This window comes from Nipponia nippon, unplaced genomic scaffold (assembly GCF_047370975.1).
Source record: "Nipponia nippon isolate SJK-2023a ecotype South Korea unplaced genomic scaffold, ASM4737097v1 scaffold_4, whole genome shotgun sequence".
Taxonomy (NCBI): domain Eukaryota; kingdom Metazoa; phylum Chordata; class Aves; order Pelecaniformes; family Threskiornithidae; genus Nipponia; species Nipponia nippon.
Genome location: NW_028262358.1, coordinates 19479758 through 19502596, shown reverse-complemented (window position 1 = coordinate 19502596; position 22839 = coordinate 19479758). Strand labels below are relative to the sequence as shown.

Here is a 22839-nt window from a genome sequence, read left to right as displayed (position 1 = left end):
GCTATTATAAACCATGATGCAAAATGTCAGTCGTAGTTCTGGGACCACATCTTTTATATAAAAAGGGGAAAAAAAATTAGTTTGGGAGTCAGGCAGGTACAACTTGCAAAAATAATTCAGCAGCAGCAAGTCCTGGCAGAAGTCTGAGGTCTGCTCCGCCACTGTGAATTACACAGTTGGGCCCTACATCCCTGTTCAGCAGAAGTTCTCCGATGTCGGATACTTCAAGCACACCCTTAATTTTAAGCATCAAGTGAACAGAATTAAACCATAGGACTGGATTGGAAAACTTCACCCAAGGATTGTGGAATGTCTGGCAGTGGAACAAACTGTACTGCAATCTCACTATTTATGGGTGGCTGGTCTTAAGCGTTCAAAATGTTGCAGTGCTACAGAGTAAAAATAATGACGATGGCTCCGTGTATAATTAAAGCTTTAGTAAGTCATTTCACCTTCATGCAGCCCCCCCCGCCATGTAATTTAAGATTTCACTGTGTATTTTTAGCCTTGGAAGTCTGTGAAAGTTTGTTGCAGTCAAGTTTTGAAGTTTGTGTTAAAAAACTGTGCATTTTGAGAAGAGTTAACTTTTTCTAAAGCATTAAATACGAGAAAAATCTCATTTTTGATGCAAAGGCAATGCTATCTTTCTTGCACGTGGGCTGTCTTCTGTAGATGCTACATAAACACTGTCAAGTCTGTTCTGACCACGACACAAACCTACTAATAACAAACAGATGCAGAGCAGTAGCTCAGTGCTGGAGCTACAGCAATGTACTGAAGCAGTTGTAATCAATCATGGCCATAAAATGCTCTGGGACATGCCGGACATTTTTCACGTATGTAGGGAAACCAGAAAGCTAATCCTATATACAGCCCGCCTTCTGCAGACTTGGGAGTTGGAACAAATCCTGGGGAGACAAGAACTGCAAGCACCAGCTCTCGCTTGTCAAGCGACTGTATATTTATGTCCATAGCGAGGCCAAAAAGACCAGACAGAGCCAGAATTCACTTTGAACGTCCTTCCGATATGGAAGGGAAAAATAAAAACAATGTGCTAGCAGAACCTAAACAAAGCATTTTTAATAGCAGGCCATGGAAGAAAATTCATGAGCTACTCTCCATGGCAACATCTAGGCTCTGTTACATTCACTGCCTCCACTCTCTCCTCCTCCCCTTTCTCTTCTCCCTCTCCGACCCTTCAGTTCCCACTGTTCTTGCCTGGGTCCTGCCCACACCACTGTCCGTGAGACCTGGCATTTGCAGGCGATGGCTTTGCCCCCAGGTGTCTGCACATCGCTGATGTTCCCCCCTTGCAGCAGTGCTTGTTACACCTGGCCTGTGCATGTGGGATTCAGCTTTTCGATTCCAAGAGGTGCTGCCTGGGACCAAGCAAGCCTCCTGTTTTCTAAGCTGTGCACTGCTCCTGCTCTTCTTCCCCCTCAAATCGTTAAAGCCACCTATCCGCCCTAGACCCCTTGCACTGTATTTGGCAGGGGCAGGCTTTAGTCTGTATGGATACTGGAAAGGGGAAGAAAGCTTGCCAATGGCTGTTTAATTAAACTTTAGCCTAAAAAACAAACTTTTAAGATGTTGGTCTAACACACCATTATTTCTAGAAAATAAAAAAAAAAAATCAGGTAATTGCACCGAGTCCTGGCTTACTTCCATGGCTGAAATCAACTACAAGGGGAAGGATGTAGGGGATGCCACTGACAGTCATGTTGCATGTTCTCTTGGTGGGACACCTGCTGATGCTGCAGCATTGTGTTGCGCTCTTGCCATCTCTACATTCTTTGCATTTCAAGAGAAACAAGTCCAGCAGCCACTAACAGGTGAAGAATTGCTGTGTTAATGACAGTCTCTGTACCCTAGACTAAGCACTGGCCCCAAACCATAGCAGCAGCATGAATTCTCCAGCGCTCCCAAGCTACTCGGTGCGAGAAGCCCACAGACACTTCAGCTGGATGCTCTGCTCCAGGAGTGCAGCTGTAGTTGTGTGCACCTATTTTCAGAGGGGGCTGAATGGCAAATGGGTTGGTATCTTCCATTACTTGCTTTGAGTACCTCTGAGGAAACTGGGTGGGAATATACCTCCTGACAAAGGAGCACATCTGGCCACAGAGCCAGGCACTTGAGAATGGTTAGCTTCCTCAGGAGGACACCCTCCAGCCTCTGCACCTCCGCTTTTGCTGCAAACCAGAGAGATTCATTGCATGCCCCCTGCCTGCAATCACAGCTCTCCAAGGAGGCCGTGGGAAGAAGAGCCATGCTGGAGACCCTGACAAGAGTGCTGGACTTGCAAACTGCAAGAGCCATGGTAGCTCACACACAGGTACATCAGGTGCTCTTCTGGACCAGCCTTTTCTGTTCAGAGAGCTGCAGTTAGCTTGGAAAGAAAGCACTCATCTCAGAGGGTTTAGGTGATACACCTGTGCCGGCAGGTTCTCTCTGATGTGGTGTAAGCCCTGTTGAGTTCCAGCAAGGGGGAAACTGAGGACACTGGTGAGGACTTGCGCTGGCCAGAATGCTTCCAGAGAGTTTTACCTTGTGTCTGTTTTCTCAAGCAAAGACATACAGTTCCCTGCTTTAGGAAACCTTAGCAGATAGGCAGCCTGAGCGTTAATGCTTTGCAATTTCACTTTATTGCTTAGCCCAGCTCTACCCACGTAAACAGAGGAGAAAGGTTTTCGGCATCAGCAGATGCAGATTGCCCTTTCTTGGGCAAGTTTTAGTAGTTCTCTTTCCCTCACCATAACCCAAAGGACTACAGGTTAGCATATGGATTGATACCAAGGATGAAAAGCCTCCACAACTGAAACAACTCCTTACCGTTTAAACTAGAGTACAGGAACAAATTCAGGACACTTAGGACCCAAGGATGTCTTAACCAATATATACCACATTCACTGTAATACTGAGGAAACAAGTGCAATCTTTTTACCCTTCTCGCACAATTTTTCTGACTCACACAAGGAAGAACCAGCACATCTCATGAATTTTCAGCACATCCACAACATCTGCCTCATATACCTGCCAACACTGTTTAATGACAGCTAATAATCATTTTACTTAAAAAATTCAAAGGCACATCAGATGTGTCCCCACACAGAGCACTCCCCTGACACAATACAGCTATACAGGTACATCTCATCCCCACAAAACACACACTCATTAACTACATCTCCCACCATCAGTCCAACAGCCTTCCTTGCTCCCACAGACACTTCAAATTTCATTCCCCCCTCCTTCCCATCTTTGCCTGTGCTTACCTGCAGCTGTGCTCCAGCATCACAATATGGTCCCATTTTCCCCTCTGGGAGCAGGAAAGGAAGCACCATCCCACCACCTTATTTACTCCCAGTGCTATAGGGGAACATCTTAAATGACATCCAGGCTTGTGGGAAGGGGAAGGTGTGTTTCCCAGCTCCTCCCTGGCTCCAGGCTTTTGTAGGGTAGGGACCATGACCACCAGCAGCAGCTGCTCCACATGCTGCCCTTGACTGCAGTAATTTGGGTTTCTGCTGTTCTTCCACCTGTAACAGGGCAGCTCATCAGATGTGATTTCCTTGCAGCAGAGATGCTTTCTGTTGTGAAGTTTCAGATATCTGGTAGTCAGCGGGTAGCCCACTAACAAGTTGTCTGTGTGCTCAAATTACTTAATACTGTGGCCATCAGTGTCTCATCTCGCTCTGGTTTGCACCCTGGCTCCAACCAGGCTCCCACTTCTGGTGTTTCTGGGAAGGTGCCATCAGAAGTTTGCTCACAGCCAGGTCCTCCACATGAAACATGCCAAGCTCCATGTCTGGCTGAAGCGCCTGCAGAAGTGCCCAGGATAGGCTTTCTTGCAAAAACAGGAGAGAAAAACTTCTCTCATGCAGCTTAAAACATTCCATAACGCAGTCACTGTTGCACTCAGATAGCACAAGGAGACTGTGCTCAGGACAGACCGTGGGCTTGACCTCATGTCTTCCTCCACCCTGGATGAGTGACCCAAACAGTACTAAACCAGGAGAGCTCTCTCCAGGGTGTGAGTTTTTCCTCTAAGAGAAAAAACCCAAACTATTCCTCTCGTACTATTTTGGTGCGCTCCATGAGGCCAGGAACCAGCAGGTGATGCTCTTGGGAAGGCCACGGCTGCCAGGGTACCAGTGTACACTGGAAGGGGGACTTTATCCTGTGTGACAAGGGACCAGAGAGGAGAGAAAGGGCAAAAACCCCTCCTTTGTCTCTCCCTTTACAGTGTCGTCCTACAGATAACACATCCCCTTCGTATTCAATGGGTTAAACTGTTGAAAACAAAAAGCCTTCCATATTTACGGGTATAATCTAAAAATACCCCAAGTCTGATGACAACAAAAGCAAACACAGGCTCCCAGAGAAGCCTTGCCAAAAACGGCGCACAGTGTCCTGACTGGCTGACGCTGCCCCAAGTGAGATGAGACGAGAGGAGTTGAAAGAGCAAGCTCAGCTTCCCATCCCCTCCCAGCCTCGCTGCACGTGGTGCCTTCACCCTCGCCCCACGGCTGCTCCAGAAGGGCAAACCTCGGCTCCCACCCATCCCTCTGCCCAGCCCCTGGTACTGGCTGGCTCCGGGTGCCAGGTGGGCTCTACGGCTCAGCCAGGCGATTGCAAGGGGCCCTGATGTCCCATGAGGCTGAACCAACAGACTCCTTGGGTAGCATAGGACATCTCTCCACCGCCTCCTCTCTGTCCCCAAAGAGGCTGTATTAACTGATGATTTAGAATAATCCTAGATTTGACTGCATTTGGGGTATTTTTAATTGGGAAGACATAAGAAATGCTTGATACAGTTTACTTAGCTCATGTTACACCGGCGTAGCTGTAGGGGCTTTTAGTTTACATCTGCTTGCAAAGTTAGCGGTTTGTGTTTGCTGGTTACACTCACAGCCTGAGACCTTTTCGGACAGCTGATTTATTTGGCCAGCATCATCCCAGCTGCAGCTCGCGTACCAAGTTTATGATTTCTAGGCTATAGGTATTCAAGTGTCTGAATGCTTGGTCAGGAAGGGAGATGGTTCGGTGCCCCAGCTCTGGCGCAGCCAGGCGGTATCAGCAGATACAGCTTGCTTGCCTTCCTCCGCCTCCTCCTCTCCACCTCTCTGCTTCCAGATGCAAACACTTCCATATTCGGCAACGTGTAACTACGATGGCTTCTTAAGGGGAAATCATCCACCTTGGCAAATGCATTTAAGACTTTTTCTTCTGCTTCACATTTTAAAGCATATGTGGACTAGAGGAAAAATACTTCCATTTTATGTCTCCTAGCATGTCTCAAGTCTTGTATGTAAAGATGCCAACAACCTTCCGAAGATTAGCTGATCATAATTAATAAAGAAAATGCACTGGCATTGGACAATGAATTGGCTCCTGTGAGTAGGCAAGTGGTCTGAAGAGGGAATCAGAAGCCAAGGTTCATGAGATTTTAATCCTAGTTTCTGTATCAATTCCCTGTCCAGAGAGGGACACTTAACTGCTTTGTCTGCTTTATTCACTTCTCAATGGGACTAGACATTAGCTTAGTCACTGTGGTGTTTAGGGGATTAATTAGCTAATTCAGCACCTCACTCTAATGATGTAAAAATCTTAAAAGCTTCACTGGAAGGCTTTGAAGCTGTAGCTTAAGAATTATTGCTCATTTACGACCTTTTTTGTAACACGTCTTGGAAGAGTTAAAGGTAAGGTGAGAGGGGAAGATTTTCATTTTCATTTTAAAAAGAGAGACACGCATTTCCATTTGGCAAGATTTCCTATCCTGATGGGAAAACGTAAACACCCAGTTTCTGATCTTGCCTCAATCCATATTTAATCTCAGAGAGTGCTGTGGTGTAACTTTGCAGAGAACAGTTTCAGGAACAGCACGGGCGAATATTCCAGGCTTCTGGCTGCTTTGGAGACACTATAAAGGAAGAAAAAGATAGGTGAAGCAGGGCAGAGATCTCACGTAATCCCACATGGAGGACACAAAAGACATGGAAGACAAAGCCACAGAGCAAAAGACAGCCTTTCTTTTAACAAGCAATGGGGAGACTTGTACAACGTCCTTTGGGATTAAAATTATTTACCCTTTTCCTCTGTGCAGACCCTTTTGTTTTGGCAGATAAGGGGATGAAACTGCCCGCGAAAGCCGAACAGTCAGAGGATGAAGCCCGGTGGGGATTTCTCACACGGGAGAAGAGGTTGCCCCTCTCCCTGCCGGCAATGCTCTGCCGTAGGGCTGCCTCCCACCGCCCCAGCAGCGCTCACCCACTCCCCTCCGCCACGGTGCCGCTCCGCGGCTGCTCCGTGCCCGGCTTCGGCGTGTGGCAAAGGGAGCGGGTGGGAGTACGAAATCAGATTGAGCCAGCGGCAGGAAGACGAGTGGGGTTTTAGGAGCTGGTGGAGTGTTAGGAAGATGCTGGAATTGAAGCCTGCAGAGGATGGTGAGATTAAAAAACAGGCTGTAGCCAGCCTTCCTCAGCATTTCGGCATCTTAACTGCCTGTTCTCCTTGTGACCCACTGAAGAAGAGGCAGCAAGAGAAGAGATTATCTCTTCCACCACCCTGGCAGTGCAGGATGAAATGGTATTTTGCACCTAACCAGATCCTTCTGCTCTCTCTGTCTGGTGAGGTCTTCTGGAGGGGTGTAAACTGAGTGTTTCCTCCCCGTCTTCAGACAAACCAAGGGACTCCCTCCCTCCCTTCCCAGAGTTCAGCAAGGCACTTGTGTGCATTGAAGATGAGCTCATTCATTCATGTCTTACAGGGCATTTGCAGGCTTCCATCCTTCACTAGGAAAAAGGGCAATTTTTGTAGAAACCACTGGACATCATGCTGCAGGATTTTTAATTCAAGACGTTCACTAAAGAAAGCATTTCCCAGAACTGCGTTATCCAGTAGAATCCACATTACACCTTTGTACCTACCTTAGCAATGCTGTATTTATATTAAAAAAACCCCAAAGACTATTCATAATGGTAAGAGGTGTTGAAATGCATACTTAGATCAGGTGACGGAACCTCCTGGACAACAGCTCGTACATTATAGGCGTCAAAATCAGTTTCTTCTGCTCTTTGCCCGTGCTGTGTATTTTTGCAGGTTGGTTGCTAGACAGACAAGGCTTTTCTGAGCTGCGGGTTTCAGCTATCCATGGGCCCAGGACATCAGCTGTGAATAATTAATCTGAATTGTTTTAGGAAGTCTGAAGGGTGTTTGCAAGTTTTGTAATTTGGTCTCAAGCAGAGCCAAGGGCTTCAACACCAGGTTGCCTGGCTCCAGCACTGGTTTAGCTGCTTCTGCTTTGTTAAAACATGCTCTCAGGTAACAACTTGTGACTGGGGAAAGCGTTGTGCAAAGATGCAGTGCCACATTAGCACCCTTTTTTTTTTTTTTTTTTTGCGTCTGCTCCTTCTAGAGCAGTATTTGTGAATAGTAACAGACTGCCAGACCCATATGGCTTTCTGGAGCCAGTCCTGCTCTAACTCCAGGTGCAATTTTCCCTTTTAGAGCTTCTGTGTAGCAAATGTTCTTCCCAAGAGAGAGCCACCAGGCAGAAAAAAGGTAGACCGGCATTTCCACAGACACACAGCACTCCCTTGTAAACTGCCTACAGTGCATAAGGGGTTACTGTTGGGGGCAGGGGGGAAGAGGCCAAAACCCAAAGAGGGTTTTTTCTGTCCTGGTTTTCAAGTATACGTATCAGTGTAATTCAATGGGAGGCAATAGCGTGTTTGAGGGAGATGTGGCTGTGCCTCCATTTGTCCTCCTGTAAAGTGCTTCCAGCATTTGAGCACTGCAGTGGGAGCACAAGAAGTGGGATGCTGTGAGAAGTGGGTCCAAGGGAAGGAATTTGGCATGAAGCCACGGCTTTCACTGGGCTTTTTGTTGCTGGTCTCTCCCTAGGAACATTTGTATCCGCTTTCACCGTGCTGTGCGGAGCCCGGACCGACCTCCCTGACAGGCACATGTGTTGTGTCTTCTGGCTGAACATTGCTGCTGCTCTGATTCAGATCCTGACGGCAATCGTGATGGTTGGCTGGATTATGAGTATATTTTGGGGGATGGACATGGTCATTCTCGCAAGTAAGTACAGTGCACTCACCCTCCCGACTTCTCCCCTCCGTGGCTGTGTTGCTGTGTCCCAGCTAACACCCCTGCAAGCCATGGGACTGCACTGTAGGGAAGGAGAGCCACAGGATGGGCTCTGCAGGTCCATGAGAAACACAGTAGGCAGAGGAATTGCTGGGAGGCAGTTGGGATGGGCCCCAGGACGCATCTGGAAGAGCCTCCCATCCCACCACGTGGGTTAGGATCTTCTTTTCCTCTTTATAAAATGAAAAGTGCAGGAAGGGTTGAGGCCCCCCCAGCACTCTGAACTCTGCTGTCTGGAGCCCCTTCTGCCTTGGTCGCATCCGCATGCGTGTTTGAACGAGAAAGCCCTTTCTCCTTTGCAACTCCGGCTGCATCTCTCCAGTTAGTGCGACCTTCCCACGAGGCTGGTTTTGCTCCCAGGGAGCATACTCAGGTCCAGCTGTCCCCAGAAAAGCCCTGGGGACTCTCCTGGACCCTCCCCTTCCTCCCTAGAATACAATTACCCAAAGGCTTTTTTTTCATGTTTCACACCAAGTTCTTAGGCTGAGCAGGACTGTTTAGCTACTCCTAGAAGGACTTCCCCTACACCCTTTAAGGAGCCTCCAAAACATTAGTCTAGGGGAAGAAGAGAGGAATCCTTTTTTAAACATACATAATGTAAGTCACCCAGTTAGTATATATTACCAATGTAGAATACAGGCTCTGTAACTTTATCTGCTAAAGAGCTTTACTGGTGTAAAAGTTGTATCATATAGCAGAGAATTAAGGTGACAGCCTCACCTCGCCTCCAAAGCCAGAAGCAGCCCACAGCTCAGGGGGCTGATTGCGTCTGCAAGACCCCACTCCCTTTCCAAAGGCTGGCAGAGGCCGGTGGGCCTTGCCCCAAACCAACAGGTCTGAGATCCCTCAGGCTGGTAGGGCAGGCAGTTCCCAAAGCAAGTGCTTCTCCCAGAGAACATCTTACCAGCAGCTTTTGCTTTTTGGTTTGAAGGGCTCCACTTTGTCATCTCTGCTGATGACATCTGTAGCTTCATAACAGAGGAGGAGAGAGGATCTCAGGAAATTGCCAGGCACCTGCCTAAAGATGAAATGGATGAAACTGAAAAAACAAGCAGGGAACCAGTGCACATCTTCGGCTGCCAAACCCAGGGGTTAAACCCTCTCACCAAACCACCTGCTAATTTCTGAGCCAGCTTCAATTTACAGGCTGAATTAAGGGCAATCCCCATGCAGACCAAATGATGGATATTAAAAACCTGAACATAAGTGAGGCAAAAAGCTTTCCTCAGGGCGAAGGCAGAACTGCCCTTCGTTTTTCCCTGCAAACCATCTGCCGAGCTTCCTCTCAGATGTACCCGCAGAGCAAGGGTAGCCCAAGTTATTTCTGGGGATAAATTGTGCATCGGTGTACATCTGTGACGTGTCTTTAAGAACCTGCCCAATTTGTGTGTAATCCCATAATTATGTGTTCATAATCATATGCTCTTCTGCTATTCCTCTGCTGGACAGCCTCCGTGTGCGGTTCGCTGTCTGGCAGGACCCAGTTCTGCAGTTGTGGGGAGAGGCAGGAAAGCATCTGTCAGAGAAAGAGCTACAGCTGAAACCGTGACTTGCTTTTCTCCGTAGTCCTGTTTGTGTATGTCCTCTGCGTAGAGGGGCTGAGGTTCAGGAGGCTCTTACTGGTTTTCCAGTTTGGTAGCTGGGGAAAACCCTACAGCTTGGCGGTATCGCCCCGAAGCTGTTCCCCACACCTGGCTGGACCCCACCAGTTTGGGAGGCAGAGGGTGGGCGAGCAGCGTGTGGTGGGGATGCTCAGGCCAAGAGGTCCTTGACCACAGCAACAGTATTTCATCCTGGCCCCTCTGGTGGCAGGAGAGAAGGGTAAGAGGAGTCAACATGTCTGATGTTAACCAGCTATATATCATCTGACAAGTTGCAGCCCTTGGCAGTTTCTTGCTGTCTCATTAAATAGCTGGGTTTTAAGTTTACTTACCATGCAGAGAAAATAATGGCTAAATAAAGCAGCTCTTGGTTGATGGAGAATAAAAGAAAAAAATCATTTTTCAATCAAAACAAAGAAGTGATCAATTGCTCCCAGCTGGATTAAACAGCGCTGTCAGACCCTAAATGGTTTGCTTTTTCATGTTTTGTTTTCATGTTAAAAAAAAAAGTAGTAACTTAAAAAGGAAACAATGTTTCAGATGCAAGAAATAAGACATTACATTTAAAAACACTGCCAGGAAACAGTTTGCTTTGTTTGGGTTTTGTTTGTGTGCAAACAAACTATTTGATACACTGGACAGACATTGTACACCACTGTGACTTGAATCTGCATGCAGGTGGGAAACAGTTAAAAAAAATATGAAACTACTGCCCACCTCTAGTCTTCCTCGCCTCGAAATGGCCAATTCCATGTGTCCCTGTGATGGTGCCACACGATTTTGATGGGATAGAGGCAGGGCACAGCGGGTGGTGTCTAAGCTGATGGGGGCCAGGAGTGAGGAGAAAGGTGGGAAGCAGCCAGGGCTCGGCGACTCCGCTCCAGCTTTCCCTGAGGGATGAGTGCCTCGCTCCCTGGATCAGGGCCTGCCTGCCTATTAGCTGGTAGAGAGCTGGGTGGGAGTTAGGGAGGCTCGTTGCAGTTTTTCATCTTCTAGTGCTAATTCTCAGCCCTTAAAAGGGGGAGCCTGCTCTGAGGGGAGAGCTTTGGGGATAATATCATACTGTCTTTAATGAGGGGAAAAGGAGAAGAATTACAGGCCAATGAGGTATACTTCAATTCCTGGAAGAAGTAATCAAATAAGTGACTTGCATGCATTTAGAAAATAAAGAGAAAAAAAGTCAAGCTGTTTTTTTCCAGAGCAAGCTGTGTCAGACTGGCTTGATTCCCTTCTGTGGCAGAGGGATTCATTTTGTGTGTGGCGGCGGCGGTCAGCCATCCCTCCTGACTTTCAGGCGCCGACACGGTCTCACGCAGCGTTCCTACCAGCAAGCCAGGGAGACATGGCCTGGGTGAAAATGCACTTGAGAACTGTTCTCTAAATGCATTTTCCTGAACTGGAAAGATATAAGGAGAGGTATGTTAAAAGGTCCCTCCTGAATCCAACTCTGTTCAGTATTTTCGTTCACAGCTTGACGAGGGACCAGAGAAGGGGCTTACCAGCCCCGCACTGCCGGCAGCTACAGGGATGGCAGGCACAGTGAGGGCAATGTCCGGATTCAAGCAAATCGAAGAAATGGTGTGAAAAAAATAAATGCTACTCAGTAGAGACAAGTCCAAGACACTAAGGAAGGATTAATCAACTGCATAAATGCTAGGAAACAACATGCTAGGGAACAACTTGTTTTTCAGAGAAGGATGTGGTGGCTGCAGTGAGTCACAAGCTGCACAGGAGTACATTGCTGTGGAGGGAACAAACACCGCCCAGGCAGGTAGGAGCAGAGCCTGTAGGACATGAACTGGTCCCCTCACTGTTCTCGGCACACATAAAGCTGCGGCGAGGCTTGTGGCCAGCTCTGGAGGCTGTACTTCATGTGGACAACCTGGAGAGAGCCCAGAGGAGCATGAGACAGCAGGCAACGAAGAGGTTCAGCAGGCTAGTAAATGTGAGAGGGCAGCAGTTTAGCCTGAGACAGACTTAAATAACAGCAGGAAAGATCTGTGCGGAAATTAGGAGACCTATTCCCTCCCGTAAAGTCAAAATGCTGAAGGGGTGACATGGCAGCACCTGCCCTCTCTGTCACTGGAAGACCCCAAGAGAGGGTAGACCCACGTCTGTCAGGGCAAGGTGGGACATGGGAAGAGACCGACTGACCTCGGGGGTCCCATCCAGCCCTCATCTCCTGTAAGGTGCCCTTTAGCGGGATATATCCCAGAAGAAAGATTAATTGAATGCAGTTTTGCTGTCATATTTAATTACTTTTGGCAGCACAATGGCACCGGGCATTTTCTCTGCTAATTTAAATGAATTGCCAGCTGGCCCCATTAAACACTACAGATATCTTCTTTAAGCAGCCATATGGCTTTGGGTACCGGTCCTTTGCTTTACCTGCTGTCTGAAGGCAAAGGTAGATTAAAAGGAAGCACTTAATGCTTTAAAAAAAAAAAATAAATGTGGACTCTCCCCTTGCCACTGCAAATATCCAGCCACCCTTGGTGGCGGCTGGGCAGTGCTGCTGCACCGTGCTCTCCTTGAACCCCTTGTCACGGCTGTGGGGACGAGGCATGGAGCTGAGACAAACCAAAGCCAATTAGCTGGCCAAGGCCAGCTGGAAAAATGAGCCTCCTAAGGGTTTTCTGGGCAAGTTTTCCTCTGCTAAAGGCACACCTTGTCCCCAGCCCACGCAGCACACGTCTTCGTTAGCTGCATCGTGCAGAATGAACGCAGAGGAACGGCCTTTCCAGGAACTCCCTAGCTGCTCAGAGCTCATTATAAAAGGTTTTGTGCCGTTGCTTTACAGAAATACCACAGAAATCAATATAGTAGTGTCACACTGAGGCGGCATAGGGGACAGAAGTCAGGGACTGTTTGTCCAGGCATTGTTTCGCCTCTAATGAACGCAGCCAAGAAGTCAAGCCTGGTTTCTGAAGGAAGCCCTCGCTCAGCTTCTGGCCTCTGAATTAACAACTTGCCTATGAACGAGCAAAGGTGCCATTGCTTGTAGTTTCACAGGACGGGGACTCCTCCTGCAGCCCACGCTTCTGCAGCGGGCAGCTGATTCTCAGGGACTGATTGCCAGCCAGTAGTAGGAAATGACCTGTAATCACGCTGTCCGCTTGTCACTCCTTTGCTAACTACAGCGCTCAGACCTTGCCAGAAGCAGCCGCAGATGATTGCATGGTTACCATACGCTCGGGCTCCAAGGGAGTTTGGAAAGCATCACCAAGCCTCTCTTCTCTGCAGGGCTCCTGCTAGGGCAGGTAGCGCAGCTGCTCTGGGAAGGAAAGGGAGCAGAAGGCACTTGAGAGACTGGGAAGAGAACAACATCCTGAAACAGCTCATAACCTTTCATGAGATGAAGGAAATTCTGAGGACAAATTGCCCGCTTAGGCCTATTATGTTTTTTTTTTTAATCTAAATAAGAGCCGTCCCCCAAACTATGCCTGAGGAAAGTAGTTAAAATACCCTTTTTTGCAGCTTCCAACCAAATTAAATAAGTAGTTAAAATGTTGTAGGAATGCTAAATACCACCGAGGTTTGCAGCACCCAGCGGGGCTGAGGCACGCCGTGGTTGAGAGTTATCTGTGGGTACAAGCAAACTCGGCAGCAAAACTGCCAAAAAGCCATCAGGTGTAGCTTTCCCAGCTCTCGGACCATGAACGGCATGCCATACACTGTCTGGTATGCCATGATGTCTTGTTTGCCACCTTCCTTCAGTGGTTGCCCTTCAGTCAACCCGGGAAATAGCAATGTCACGGAGGAAAGCGTTAGAGGTGTTAGTCCATCCAGCCTGTCCGGCTGAGGGCTGGTGAGCTGGAAAGCAGATGAAGATTCCCCCATCTTCTTTAAACAAGAGCCCCAAATGAAATGGTCCACTTCAAGTACAAGGATTTTAAATAATGTTTAGCCCTGGTGTGAATGTCTGATGGTAGAGCAGCTGTTCTCTGTTTACTCTGCAGCCCCAATTTATTTGTTCTTTTCTGGTTCTCCATGTGTTTTGGATATATCGTCTACAGTTACATTTCTCCCTCTCTCTTTCTTTCATGTTCCTTTGCCTCCTTTTGTTCACCATCAAAGTTTCACGAGGTAAGTTTGTTTCTGTTCTTCCTCCTCCTCCTCCTCACACCCCGTGGCAGCTCCCCATGGAGAGCAGCAAGCGCTCGGCTGGGGCAAGCTGTTTGGGATTTGCTTTGGCTGGTGCTGCCCGCTCCCAGCTCAAGTCCAGCCGTGTGCCTGTACATGTGTGTGTCCGCCTGTCTCTGTGTCTGTCCTGTGGCCGCACAGCCCCGGGGATGTGTTCTTCGCCCAGTGTTGAAATGCCCCTCAGGCTGCCCCAAGGGCACCCTCGGAGCAGGGCAGGGACCCATTTCAGCCTCAAGAGCATCCTGAGGCCACCCTCCGCATGAACCCAGTCCTGGTAGGACAGCCTGTGCACACACTGGTTTCTTTTTGCCTGAATCTTACTTGCAATGGTTTCCAGAAGAAGTGCAATTTCAAGCAAACTTGATTAAATCGGTGATTTTGTGTGCACATACTCAGACCAACTTAATCTTGATCCCAGAGCTGTCTGCTTTACAGAGCTGCACCTTAACTGTATTGCAGGCGTATTAACGTAAAGCTGCTTCATACAGGATAGCTCTTCCTATGCAACAAATGAAATAACTATTTTCATATATAAACTATTTAATAAGTTAAGTCTGAAGTATTTTAATAAATAAGTTTAGCATAGGACAGGTCATACTTTGGTCATGTAAAGAGAGATACAGGCTCGGCCACTGTAACTGGCTTCCAGCCAGCTTCAAAACTGATAGCACGACTGAAAGGATTTCTATTATATCTTAATAAAAGGCGTGGCTATGCAAGCAAGTTACTATAAGCATAACCTAGCTTGCTTACTTTAGCTAAGGATTTATGGCATGCCCCAACTTTCTGGTCCACGTGGGTTTTTCTTTTTTACTGTGCTCCCTAAACAAATTAAACCGATGCTGTAGACAAGCCCATATTACAGGTTTCCAACCATCTCATCTTGCTGTCAGAGCTGATTCACACTTAGAACATAAATGCATAAGAAATCGTCATTTTCCCCCCGAGAAAAAGCTTTTTGAAAGAGGTGAGAGTCTTTCTTGTTCAGCTGCACACGATGGGCAGCAATGCGGCACAGGGTAATAGGTGCCGCTAAGTGTCATTAATCCCCTCTATTCCTTGTGCTCGTTTAGCAGCAGGAGATCCAGACTGCCAAGGCTGGCTGAAGGCGTGGATTTTTCCAAAGTGCAGCAAAGTTGCCGAGGCCAATTTTTAGTTCAGCAAAAAGTCCCTTAAAGATAGGGGTTGTGGCACCTGCTGGTATTTTGTGTTCAGCTTTTTTAAGGGACTTACAAAAGTCTGACATAAGGATTGGAAAGCAATATGAAAAAGCATCAGTGGAAAAGTATTTGAAGAGTTAAGCATTCTTCCGAGATGTGACATTTCAGACTCATTTGAAATTCAAAATATAAAAATGACAGGCTACTTACATTATTTAAACAAAGAAAAAAACTCTCTGGATTTTTAAAAGTTTTCTAGTTGAAAGATCTTCACTATTGCAGGCAGCGCAGGTAAGGACAGTTTGTTTTCTTCAAAAAGGAGATCTTTTGCATTGATACTATCATAATAACAATTTCAGCTTCTCTTAAAAAGAAAGCAGGTAAAGCTTCTGGTGCAGTCATTGCAACCACCGAGGAAAGTGTTAAAAAACTCAGTATTTTTCTCATTATCTTGTGTCAGCACGAGAGCTGCCGGTGCTCTCCTATTGCCCATCCCTGCCCTAGTGCCCTGGGGGAAGGAGCCTTCCCCTATGGGATCTGCAGCCTCCCCTTAACCACTACGTACGGGACAGCAAATAAAGTGGGGCCCCAGTCCCCTGAGGAGCTGCGATGAGCAGTGGGGCAGGCTGCTTTAGCCCTCGCAAGCATCCACGTGGCTGCAACACAGCAGGGCCCTGGTGTCCGCCAACACAGAGCCCCCCACCCCGACAGCTTTGCTGCCTTGGTTGGGAGGTGCATTAAACCCCACGGCCAGGGGAAGAGAAGGGGTGGAGGAGGAGGGATCCAGGCAGTTTCCCAGTGCAATTGGTTTTGCTGCTGGAAAGCTCCATTTTCTCCAGTCCCACCGGACATCTGTTGCACCCTGACAAAAGCACCTACAATTCTGCTGGGCTGGAGCAAAGCAAGTGCATAACACAGCAGTGAGAATATCATTAGGGAAAGGGCCCATGGAGGCATCCTGAGGTCTGTGGTTGAACTCTGACACGTTAGCCTGTGATTAAAGATGTCCCCCTTCTCCTCCAAGAGATGTTTGTTCACCTCTGCAAACCACAGCGCAAATTGGTTGCTGCTGGAGAGCTCTGTTAGCAAAAGTCAGCACGGGAACTAAAAAGGTGGATAGAGGAAGCCAGCCTCCTCCTACCTAGCGGTCCTCTGGAAGGACGAGATTCAGACATAGATCACAAGTAGAGATGCGAGTGTGTCGGATGCACAACCAGCAACCTGCCAGGTCAGCCCTTGGAAACAGCGGTGTCTCTGGAGCAGTATATAAGGGCACACATTTCTCTGGCACTGCAGAAAGACACGCTCTGATAAAGAATAATTTAGGCAGAAAACATAACATTTCTGTGAAGGTTTTAAGTTATTGGGCTGTACTGGAGTTGGTGGCCACCAGTACCTACTGTGCCTTTATAACCTCTTCAAGCAGACACGCCTCTGCCCACGCCAGGGCCGGCGGCAGGCAGGCACCGCAGCAGCAAGGCTGGCCGCCGACAGCTGCATCGCCGTGCCCAGGAAGGTGGTTGCACCCCGTGGCTGCACGGGGCAGGCGTTGGCTAAAGCAAGGCAGGGTGGCTCGCCAGGCTGAGCCTGCCCCGGGCCAGCCCCCCCTATTCTCCCACATGGCTTGCCATTCCTGGTAAACCAGGCTCGCTTGAGCCTCGCCAAGGGTCCTCGTTAGGAATTAACACTAATCATGTTCCCTTCCCCTCCCTCCTCACAGGCTACAAGGAACAGGGGATCCCACAGCAGCTGTAGTGGCTGGGACAAGTATGGTCAGAGAAACACGGCGAGAGATTTCCTTTGGCAGCTGTGGGCCATGGACCTTTTCATTACCCTTTGTCTTTCTTCTTCCTTTTGTTTTGTTTCCTTCTGTTTGAACCCGGTTCATCTGCCCGTCCAGCGGAGCGGAGGTGCAGAGCAGCCGACGGAGACTTGCACTGATCCCACTGAGCCGCAGAGATGGGGCAAGCACGGCGTGGGTTAGGACTGGCCCTGGCCAGCACACGGTGGGCAGCCGATGAGGAGGAGGAGGAGGGTGCCGGGAGAAGGAGACACCCCTGGCAAAGGTGGCACCTGGGCAGGCAGCTGAGCTGGGGGAGTGGGAGATGCTGCTTTCTCTCTCCTCCCAGGGGGAAGGAGCTGAAGATGTTTTGCCTCCTTTTTACGCTCACCGTTAAAGGAAACCAGCTGTGAACTTCAAATGCCAAGGAGCTATTAATAGATATACGTACAGTATGTAAAAGCAAACCAGCGGTACTTTTTTCCCCCACCCCGAGAGTCCATTGTTGACTGCTTCGTGGTAGCGGAGGGCTCAGCCCAGCCTCCTCTGCTGTCTGTGTATATATGATGCTCAGTGAAGCTCTGTCCTTGCAGATATCTTGAGAAACGTGCTTGCTGTAAATCGTATTGTACCGCTGAACTGACTGGGGCCATCCCCTGCTTCCATCCACTGGCACCATGCGAAGACCAGACCTCCCGCCAGCTCCTGGGGAGACTTTACCTAGCAAGGGACTGGTGCCCCGCAGCGCCTTGCCTCTAGGGTGGTGGGTGCAACCACATGCTGTCAAAAGCTTCTAGTGTAAAACAATACTGGGGGAGGAAAAAAGGAAGAAAAAAAAAAAAAAAAAAGAGGCTTTTCCCCTGAAAGGGCCTTGCTGGAAGCATCTCCGTGCTTTGGAAATGGATCCCCTTATGGCACGGCGTGTGCTCCTGGCTGAAGCAGCCTCCCCGCTCCATTTCCCTGGGGTAAGCACCTAAAGCTTGAGGATCGCGACTGGTGCTAACCAGGAGCTCGGTAGCAGTCATGGTTGGGAGGCCCATGGCCAAATGGGGTAGGGCTGTGTTTTTGTGATTTGAACACACAATGCGCAGAGCTAAATTGGGCATCCAGGCGGAGTGACCCCCTCTGACCCTGGCTGGTGTTTCAGCAGGGTGAGAGGAGCTCAGCTGGGGGGACCTGGTGGCAACATCTGGCTGCTTTTCCACTCCAAAAAGGTGACGGGAGGAGCCCTGCCAAAAGAGAGCAAAACCAGGGTGCTGCTCTCCTCTGGGGAGGGTCCTCCCAGCGAGAGGAGCTTCACACAAACCCGCTGCCCAAACTGGGAGCCATCCGAGCGCGACAGAGCTGAGACCCGCTTCAGCCCATCACTCCTGCAGAGAGACAGCCAGGGGGCAAGGAGACGGCAGCAAACCCTGCTGCCCTACAAGCTCCTGGCCTCTCCTAGCATGATGGTTTGCTTTTAAGGTGGATTTTCATTTTCCATGCAGAGCAGATCCTGTCAGTTAAAACACCCCGTGTTGCAAAAGAGCTGAGGTATCAAACAACAGCAAGTGCCCCTGAGCCCATGTGTCTCCTTGCCTGATCATCTGCAGCCAGACAGCGCAGACCACCCGGCTGTTCGCCATGCACTCTGTTTAACCCTCAGGGGCATCGTAGGGGTACACTGAGCAGGACAGCAGCCCACCAAGGGTGGAGGAGAGCCCTGCGCTGGGCAGGGTGCCTGTTGGTGATCCCCCCAGGGAGCTGGTGGCGTAGGAAGCTCCTTTAGTGTTTACACCAGCAGGAGACATGGCTCAGCCTCCCCATAGCCCTGGGTGCTCTCCTGGGCTAGAGACCCGCTGGCTTTAATGGAAAACCTTTCCTCCTGGAAAGTTTCCTACCTGCCCAATGTCCACACTCTGCTGTGAGCCTGTGGAAAGCAGGCACCGATACCTCTCTGCTCTCCCAGCTCTGGAAGTCCTTCTCCAGGGCTAAAGATAAAGCATAATCCACAGTCCCAGCTAACTTGTGGTGGGGCAGGACCCATCCAAACCATGTGCTTTTATCCAGCACAGGCATCAGAACTGATGGCAAATTTTTTTTCACCCCACCCTTTGACGACTGTGCGCTATAAAAAGCTTTGGGCTGCCTGAACAGGAGCAAGGGGCAGAGTCAGGAGCCTTGGGAGTGCCAGCCTTGGCTGTGAGCGGGGAGGCTGCGGGCTCGAGCACTTCCTCCGATCGCAGCAGCCTTAATCGGAACAGCAAATGGAACCCATATAATAAGGATGCAAATTTGTAACACAAACAACTCATTGTATATTTTACCAAGCCAGATTTCAGCTAGGGCAGTGTGTTTTGCAGACATTCCCCTTGTGCATGTGCAAGTACTACCTGGTGTTTGAGCACGGCGTGCCTGAGCCAACACGCTCAGCTAAATGCCTGCAAAACTGCATAAGCCCCACTGAGCACATGTCCTACAGTGCCTATAGCCTATAGGAGACATATGTCTAAACTGGCTCTTTGGCACGTGGTTAGCAAGAGGAAAGGAAACCCATCAACATGAAATGGATTCATGGAAGACCCTTCAGATTAAGTTTAAAGCAATATTTCACAGGTCGTGGCCAAATATTAACAGTAACCCCCTGCATCTGTAGATGATAGACAGGCGTCGCTACCCCTGTTGTACAGTTGAGAAACAGCAGTATGCAGTAAGGTTAAATTACCAGACTCCAAAGCAAAGCCATGGCAGAACCACAGGAATAACTCAGGCTTCATTTCTCTTGCCTCACACCCTAAGCGGTGGTTCATATAGCTATGCTGCCCAGCCAGAAATGGGTATTAGCATCTACCCTGTATCTAGACGAGGGTGCTCAGTTCAGCTTTTTGGGCTGCTCCACAGAAAGCAAAGATCCATAACATGGTGCAGACAGGAAAGCTTCTCATTTATAATTTGAGAGGAAGATGGATGAAAACCATCAACTTTTAGAGAGACATAAGCCATGCAACACAGGCAGCAAAGTGGGTTTCTTTGGAAGACAAGCATCAGTTGGTGCTTCTTGTTAATGCGAGTGCTCAAGAGGAAAAGCAGCGCAGTTATCCCACCACGATGCTGCGCCGCAGCGAGGCGTGGTTACCTTGCTTTGCCAAGGAGAGGCTTTCAAGACAGCAGCACTTTGAAAAATCAACTCCTAGTAGGTTAGTGGTGGAAAGATGAAACCCAAGAGCCATCTGACATCTGCGTTAAAACCAAGGGATGAGCTCCTCGAGATAACCGTTGCCACAGCAATCACCCAAAGGATTCCTCCTCATGATGTTCAACAATTTCAACTCTCTTTGACCATTTCTACCAAAAGGACTGGTTAAGAGGGTGGCTGCCCCGTGACCTGTGCTCTAGCATCTGCAGTTCTGTGGCTTGCAGGACTGTACAGATAATACAGAATTGAGCTTCAGCATTTACTGCGAAACAGAGAAGTTCTGCTCGTTCATTTCCAACCTGGGAAAATAAAGGGTAAATAGGATCCTGACCAGGAGCAAACAGGGAATCAGCAGCACAGCTGGAAAACACCTTCACAAGCTGCTGCTGTGATCAGTGGGAACTCTTTTTTTGAAGTTTATAACTAGTCATTGAGCCACCCAAACAACTTGCCAGCTCAGCTGCAGCGAGTGCCATGACCAAGAGCAGTGGTTACCTCTCACATTTGCCAAAACAGAATGGCTGGTTCAAGTGCAAACTCCAAACACTGCCTGAGCATCAACTTAGTTGTGCCGTGGTCTCGGGAGGGATGTGCGGGAGCCTCTGCAGACACGGCTAACAGGTTTCACTAGGCCACCTGGTAGAAGTGTTGAAAAGAAACCAGGCAAAGCCTCTGGGTGCAGAAGTTCTGAAAGAGAAGCAGCCAAGTGTGGCTTAAGAACAACTTGTTCTGGTGCCTGTGAAGACGGATTCACTTTTAGAAGATGGATTTAAACATTTAATGGAGAGGCAGTGCAGAAAGTCTCAGTCTGGGGAGGGTTAAGCAAGCTGACATTTTCACTGGGCCCATCCCAGAGACCCAGCACCTGTACGAAAGGTCCCCCAGGAACAAAACATAGCAGGATTAGCTCCTTGTCAGCATCGCCAGGGTTTGGCTGGCCTTCCAGGCCACGTTTGGTGCTGTCTGTCCCTATGCTCTAGTGAGGATAGGAAAATTGGATTAGTTGGGGAAGGGCTTGTTTGGAAATGCTGCTGTCCCCGGGACTGCTGTGGGTCTCCAAAGAGCATCACTTCAGTTACATCTGTGTGCTGGCTGCGTTTATTGCATGAGGGAGTTTGGCACCAGCAACACTGTGCAGGAGAGGTGCGGGATTTATAATTTACTATCAGGTTTTGCTCTATAAAAATTTTTCTTATTTTTGACCTTTGTATCAAATTGGTGAAACCAAGAAAACAGCCAATGCACCGCTCTGGAGGCTCTGAAATCTGTCCATTGGACATCCAGGACAAAAGGCCTTATTTCTGCCTGTTGTGGAGGTTTGCTTAATTGATTTTAATTAGCACCAGGCAGATTCCCACTCTCTACTTTAGGACGGGAGCAACTTTATAGATTGGCCTTGCTACTGGGGAGCAAGCACCAAATTGTATTTTCCCAAAAACTGTCCTGCTATAGTAATAATGATAAAAACCTCTGTTTTTTTCCAATAGCCCTGATTAAAACCAGCACCCCCAAGCTCTCCCCAGCTCAGGTGTGAACAGCAGCATGCTCTTGGGCAATGGTGAGCCCCTGAGCCTGGTTTCAGGTCTCCCTGTGGCAAGTAGCAGGGAGACATGGGGTCCAGTGAGCTCGGAGGCTGAGCCGCAGGGCAGGGCTGAGGAAGCTGGCGGGGACAGATGGGATTTCAAGTCTTAGTGGTCACAAGGGGAAGTCTGCTCACTTGTTTTTCCCCCTCTAAGAGACCAGAGGTTTGTGCCAGGGACAGACCAGGCAGAGCCAGTTCCCTTGACAGGCTCCCAGGGAGCCTGCGGTGGGGAAGCTGGCAGCAAGCCGGAGATAACATGCATGGTGCCCACAATTCACGGGCTGGTGAGAAGAGCACACAGTGAAGACGCAGGTATGAGTGCTAATTTGGAGCTTTCCCCCATCAGCAATGCTTGTCTTTCTCTTTAGGGCCAAATTAATCACCCAACGCTTTTACACCTCTTTCCGGAGCACTGCAGAGGGAGGCCACCCACTCTGGGACACCCACCCACACCAGGGCTGGATAACTCACCTCCTGCGTGCGGGAGCCGTGCCGTGCTGTCCCGCTAGTGCCCACCGTGCCGTACCGCACCACTGCTGGAAACCGACCCCTGCCTCCTCGCCGGTGCAGCCAGCGAACGCTTGATCGGGTCAAAGGTGCATGGCACCAGGCGATCTTCATATCATCTTCTGCTTTTTACATATAGATGTTTTAGATGCAAGTTTTACAGCTAAAGAGCGATAGTAGGTAACAAAGAATAAACGCAATTGCTTCACCCACGTCTGCCAGCGACACAGTATTTTCTGCTGCTCTTTCCCGATTGTGAAAACTATGTTACTCAAAAAAAGGGCTTTAATGAAATAGTTCCTTGGTACTTGAACCCAGCTGGGCTGAACAGCTGATTTACTACTCGGTGGAAAGCAATTCCAAGCAGGAACCAAACCAAATGTCTTTTTGAAATTTGTGGCCACTTGCAAGCCAGTTTCATTCTGGGTCAGCCCAACCGTTTCAGTGCACAGCACGTTAACATTTTTTTCTAAGTTCGTTGGTGTTGCCAAATCTGTACTTACCATGGAAAAGGTGCTACGGCAGCTGGCCCCCGCCCTCCCAGCCCTTCACCCTCCTGGCTGCACTTGCTGCAGGGGGTCGGCATCGCTCTCGGCTGTGGCACGTGTGCTCGGCCATTGCAGCCGGAAAGGTCAGCGGAGCTTTGTGCCAGGAGTGGCTCCGGCACGCAGCCGTGTGGTAGGGAGCGTTAGACGTGCGAGCTGCCTCCATCTGTGCCACATCCTGCGCTTCCCGGGACAAAG

At 49.1% G+C, this 22839-nt stretch overlaps 1 protein-coding gene across 3 annotated transcripts in view; it reads left to right on the top strand.

Moving 5' to 3' along the window:
- Window positions 1-22304, top strand: part of STUM (stum, mechanosensory transduction mediator homolog) — a 50542-nt gene extending 28238 nt beyond the window's left edge. The window contains exons 2-4 of one of the 3 annotated variants that reach the window (XM_087776298.1): window positions 7900-8079; window positions 16953-17797; window positions 21958-22304. In XM_087776298.1, the coding sequence (XP_087632424.1) occupies window positions 7900-8079; window positions 16953-16993 (221 nt within the window). In that variant the 3' untranslated portion in view covers window positions 16994-17797; window positions 21958-22304. Of the gene's footprint in view, window positions 1-7899; window positions 8080-16772; window positions 17798-21957 lie in introns of all 3 variants that reach the window. The other 2 variants (XM_087776299.1, XM_087776300.1) reach the window with 2 other exon arrangements.
- The last annotated feature ends 535 nt before the right edge of the window (window positions 22305-22839 follow it).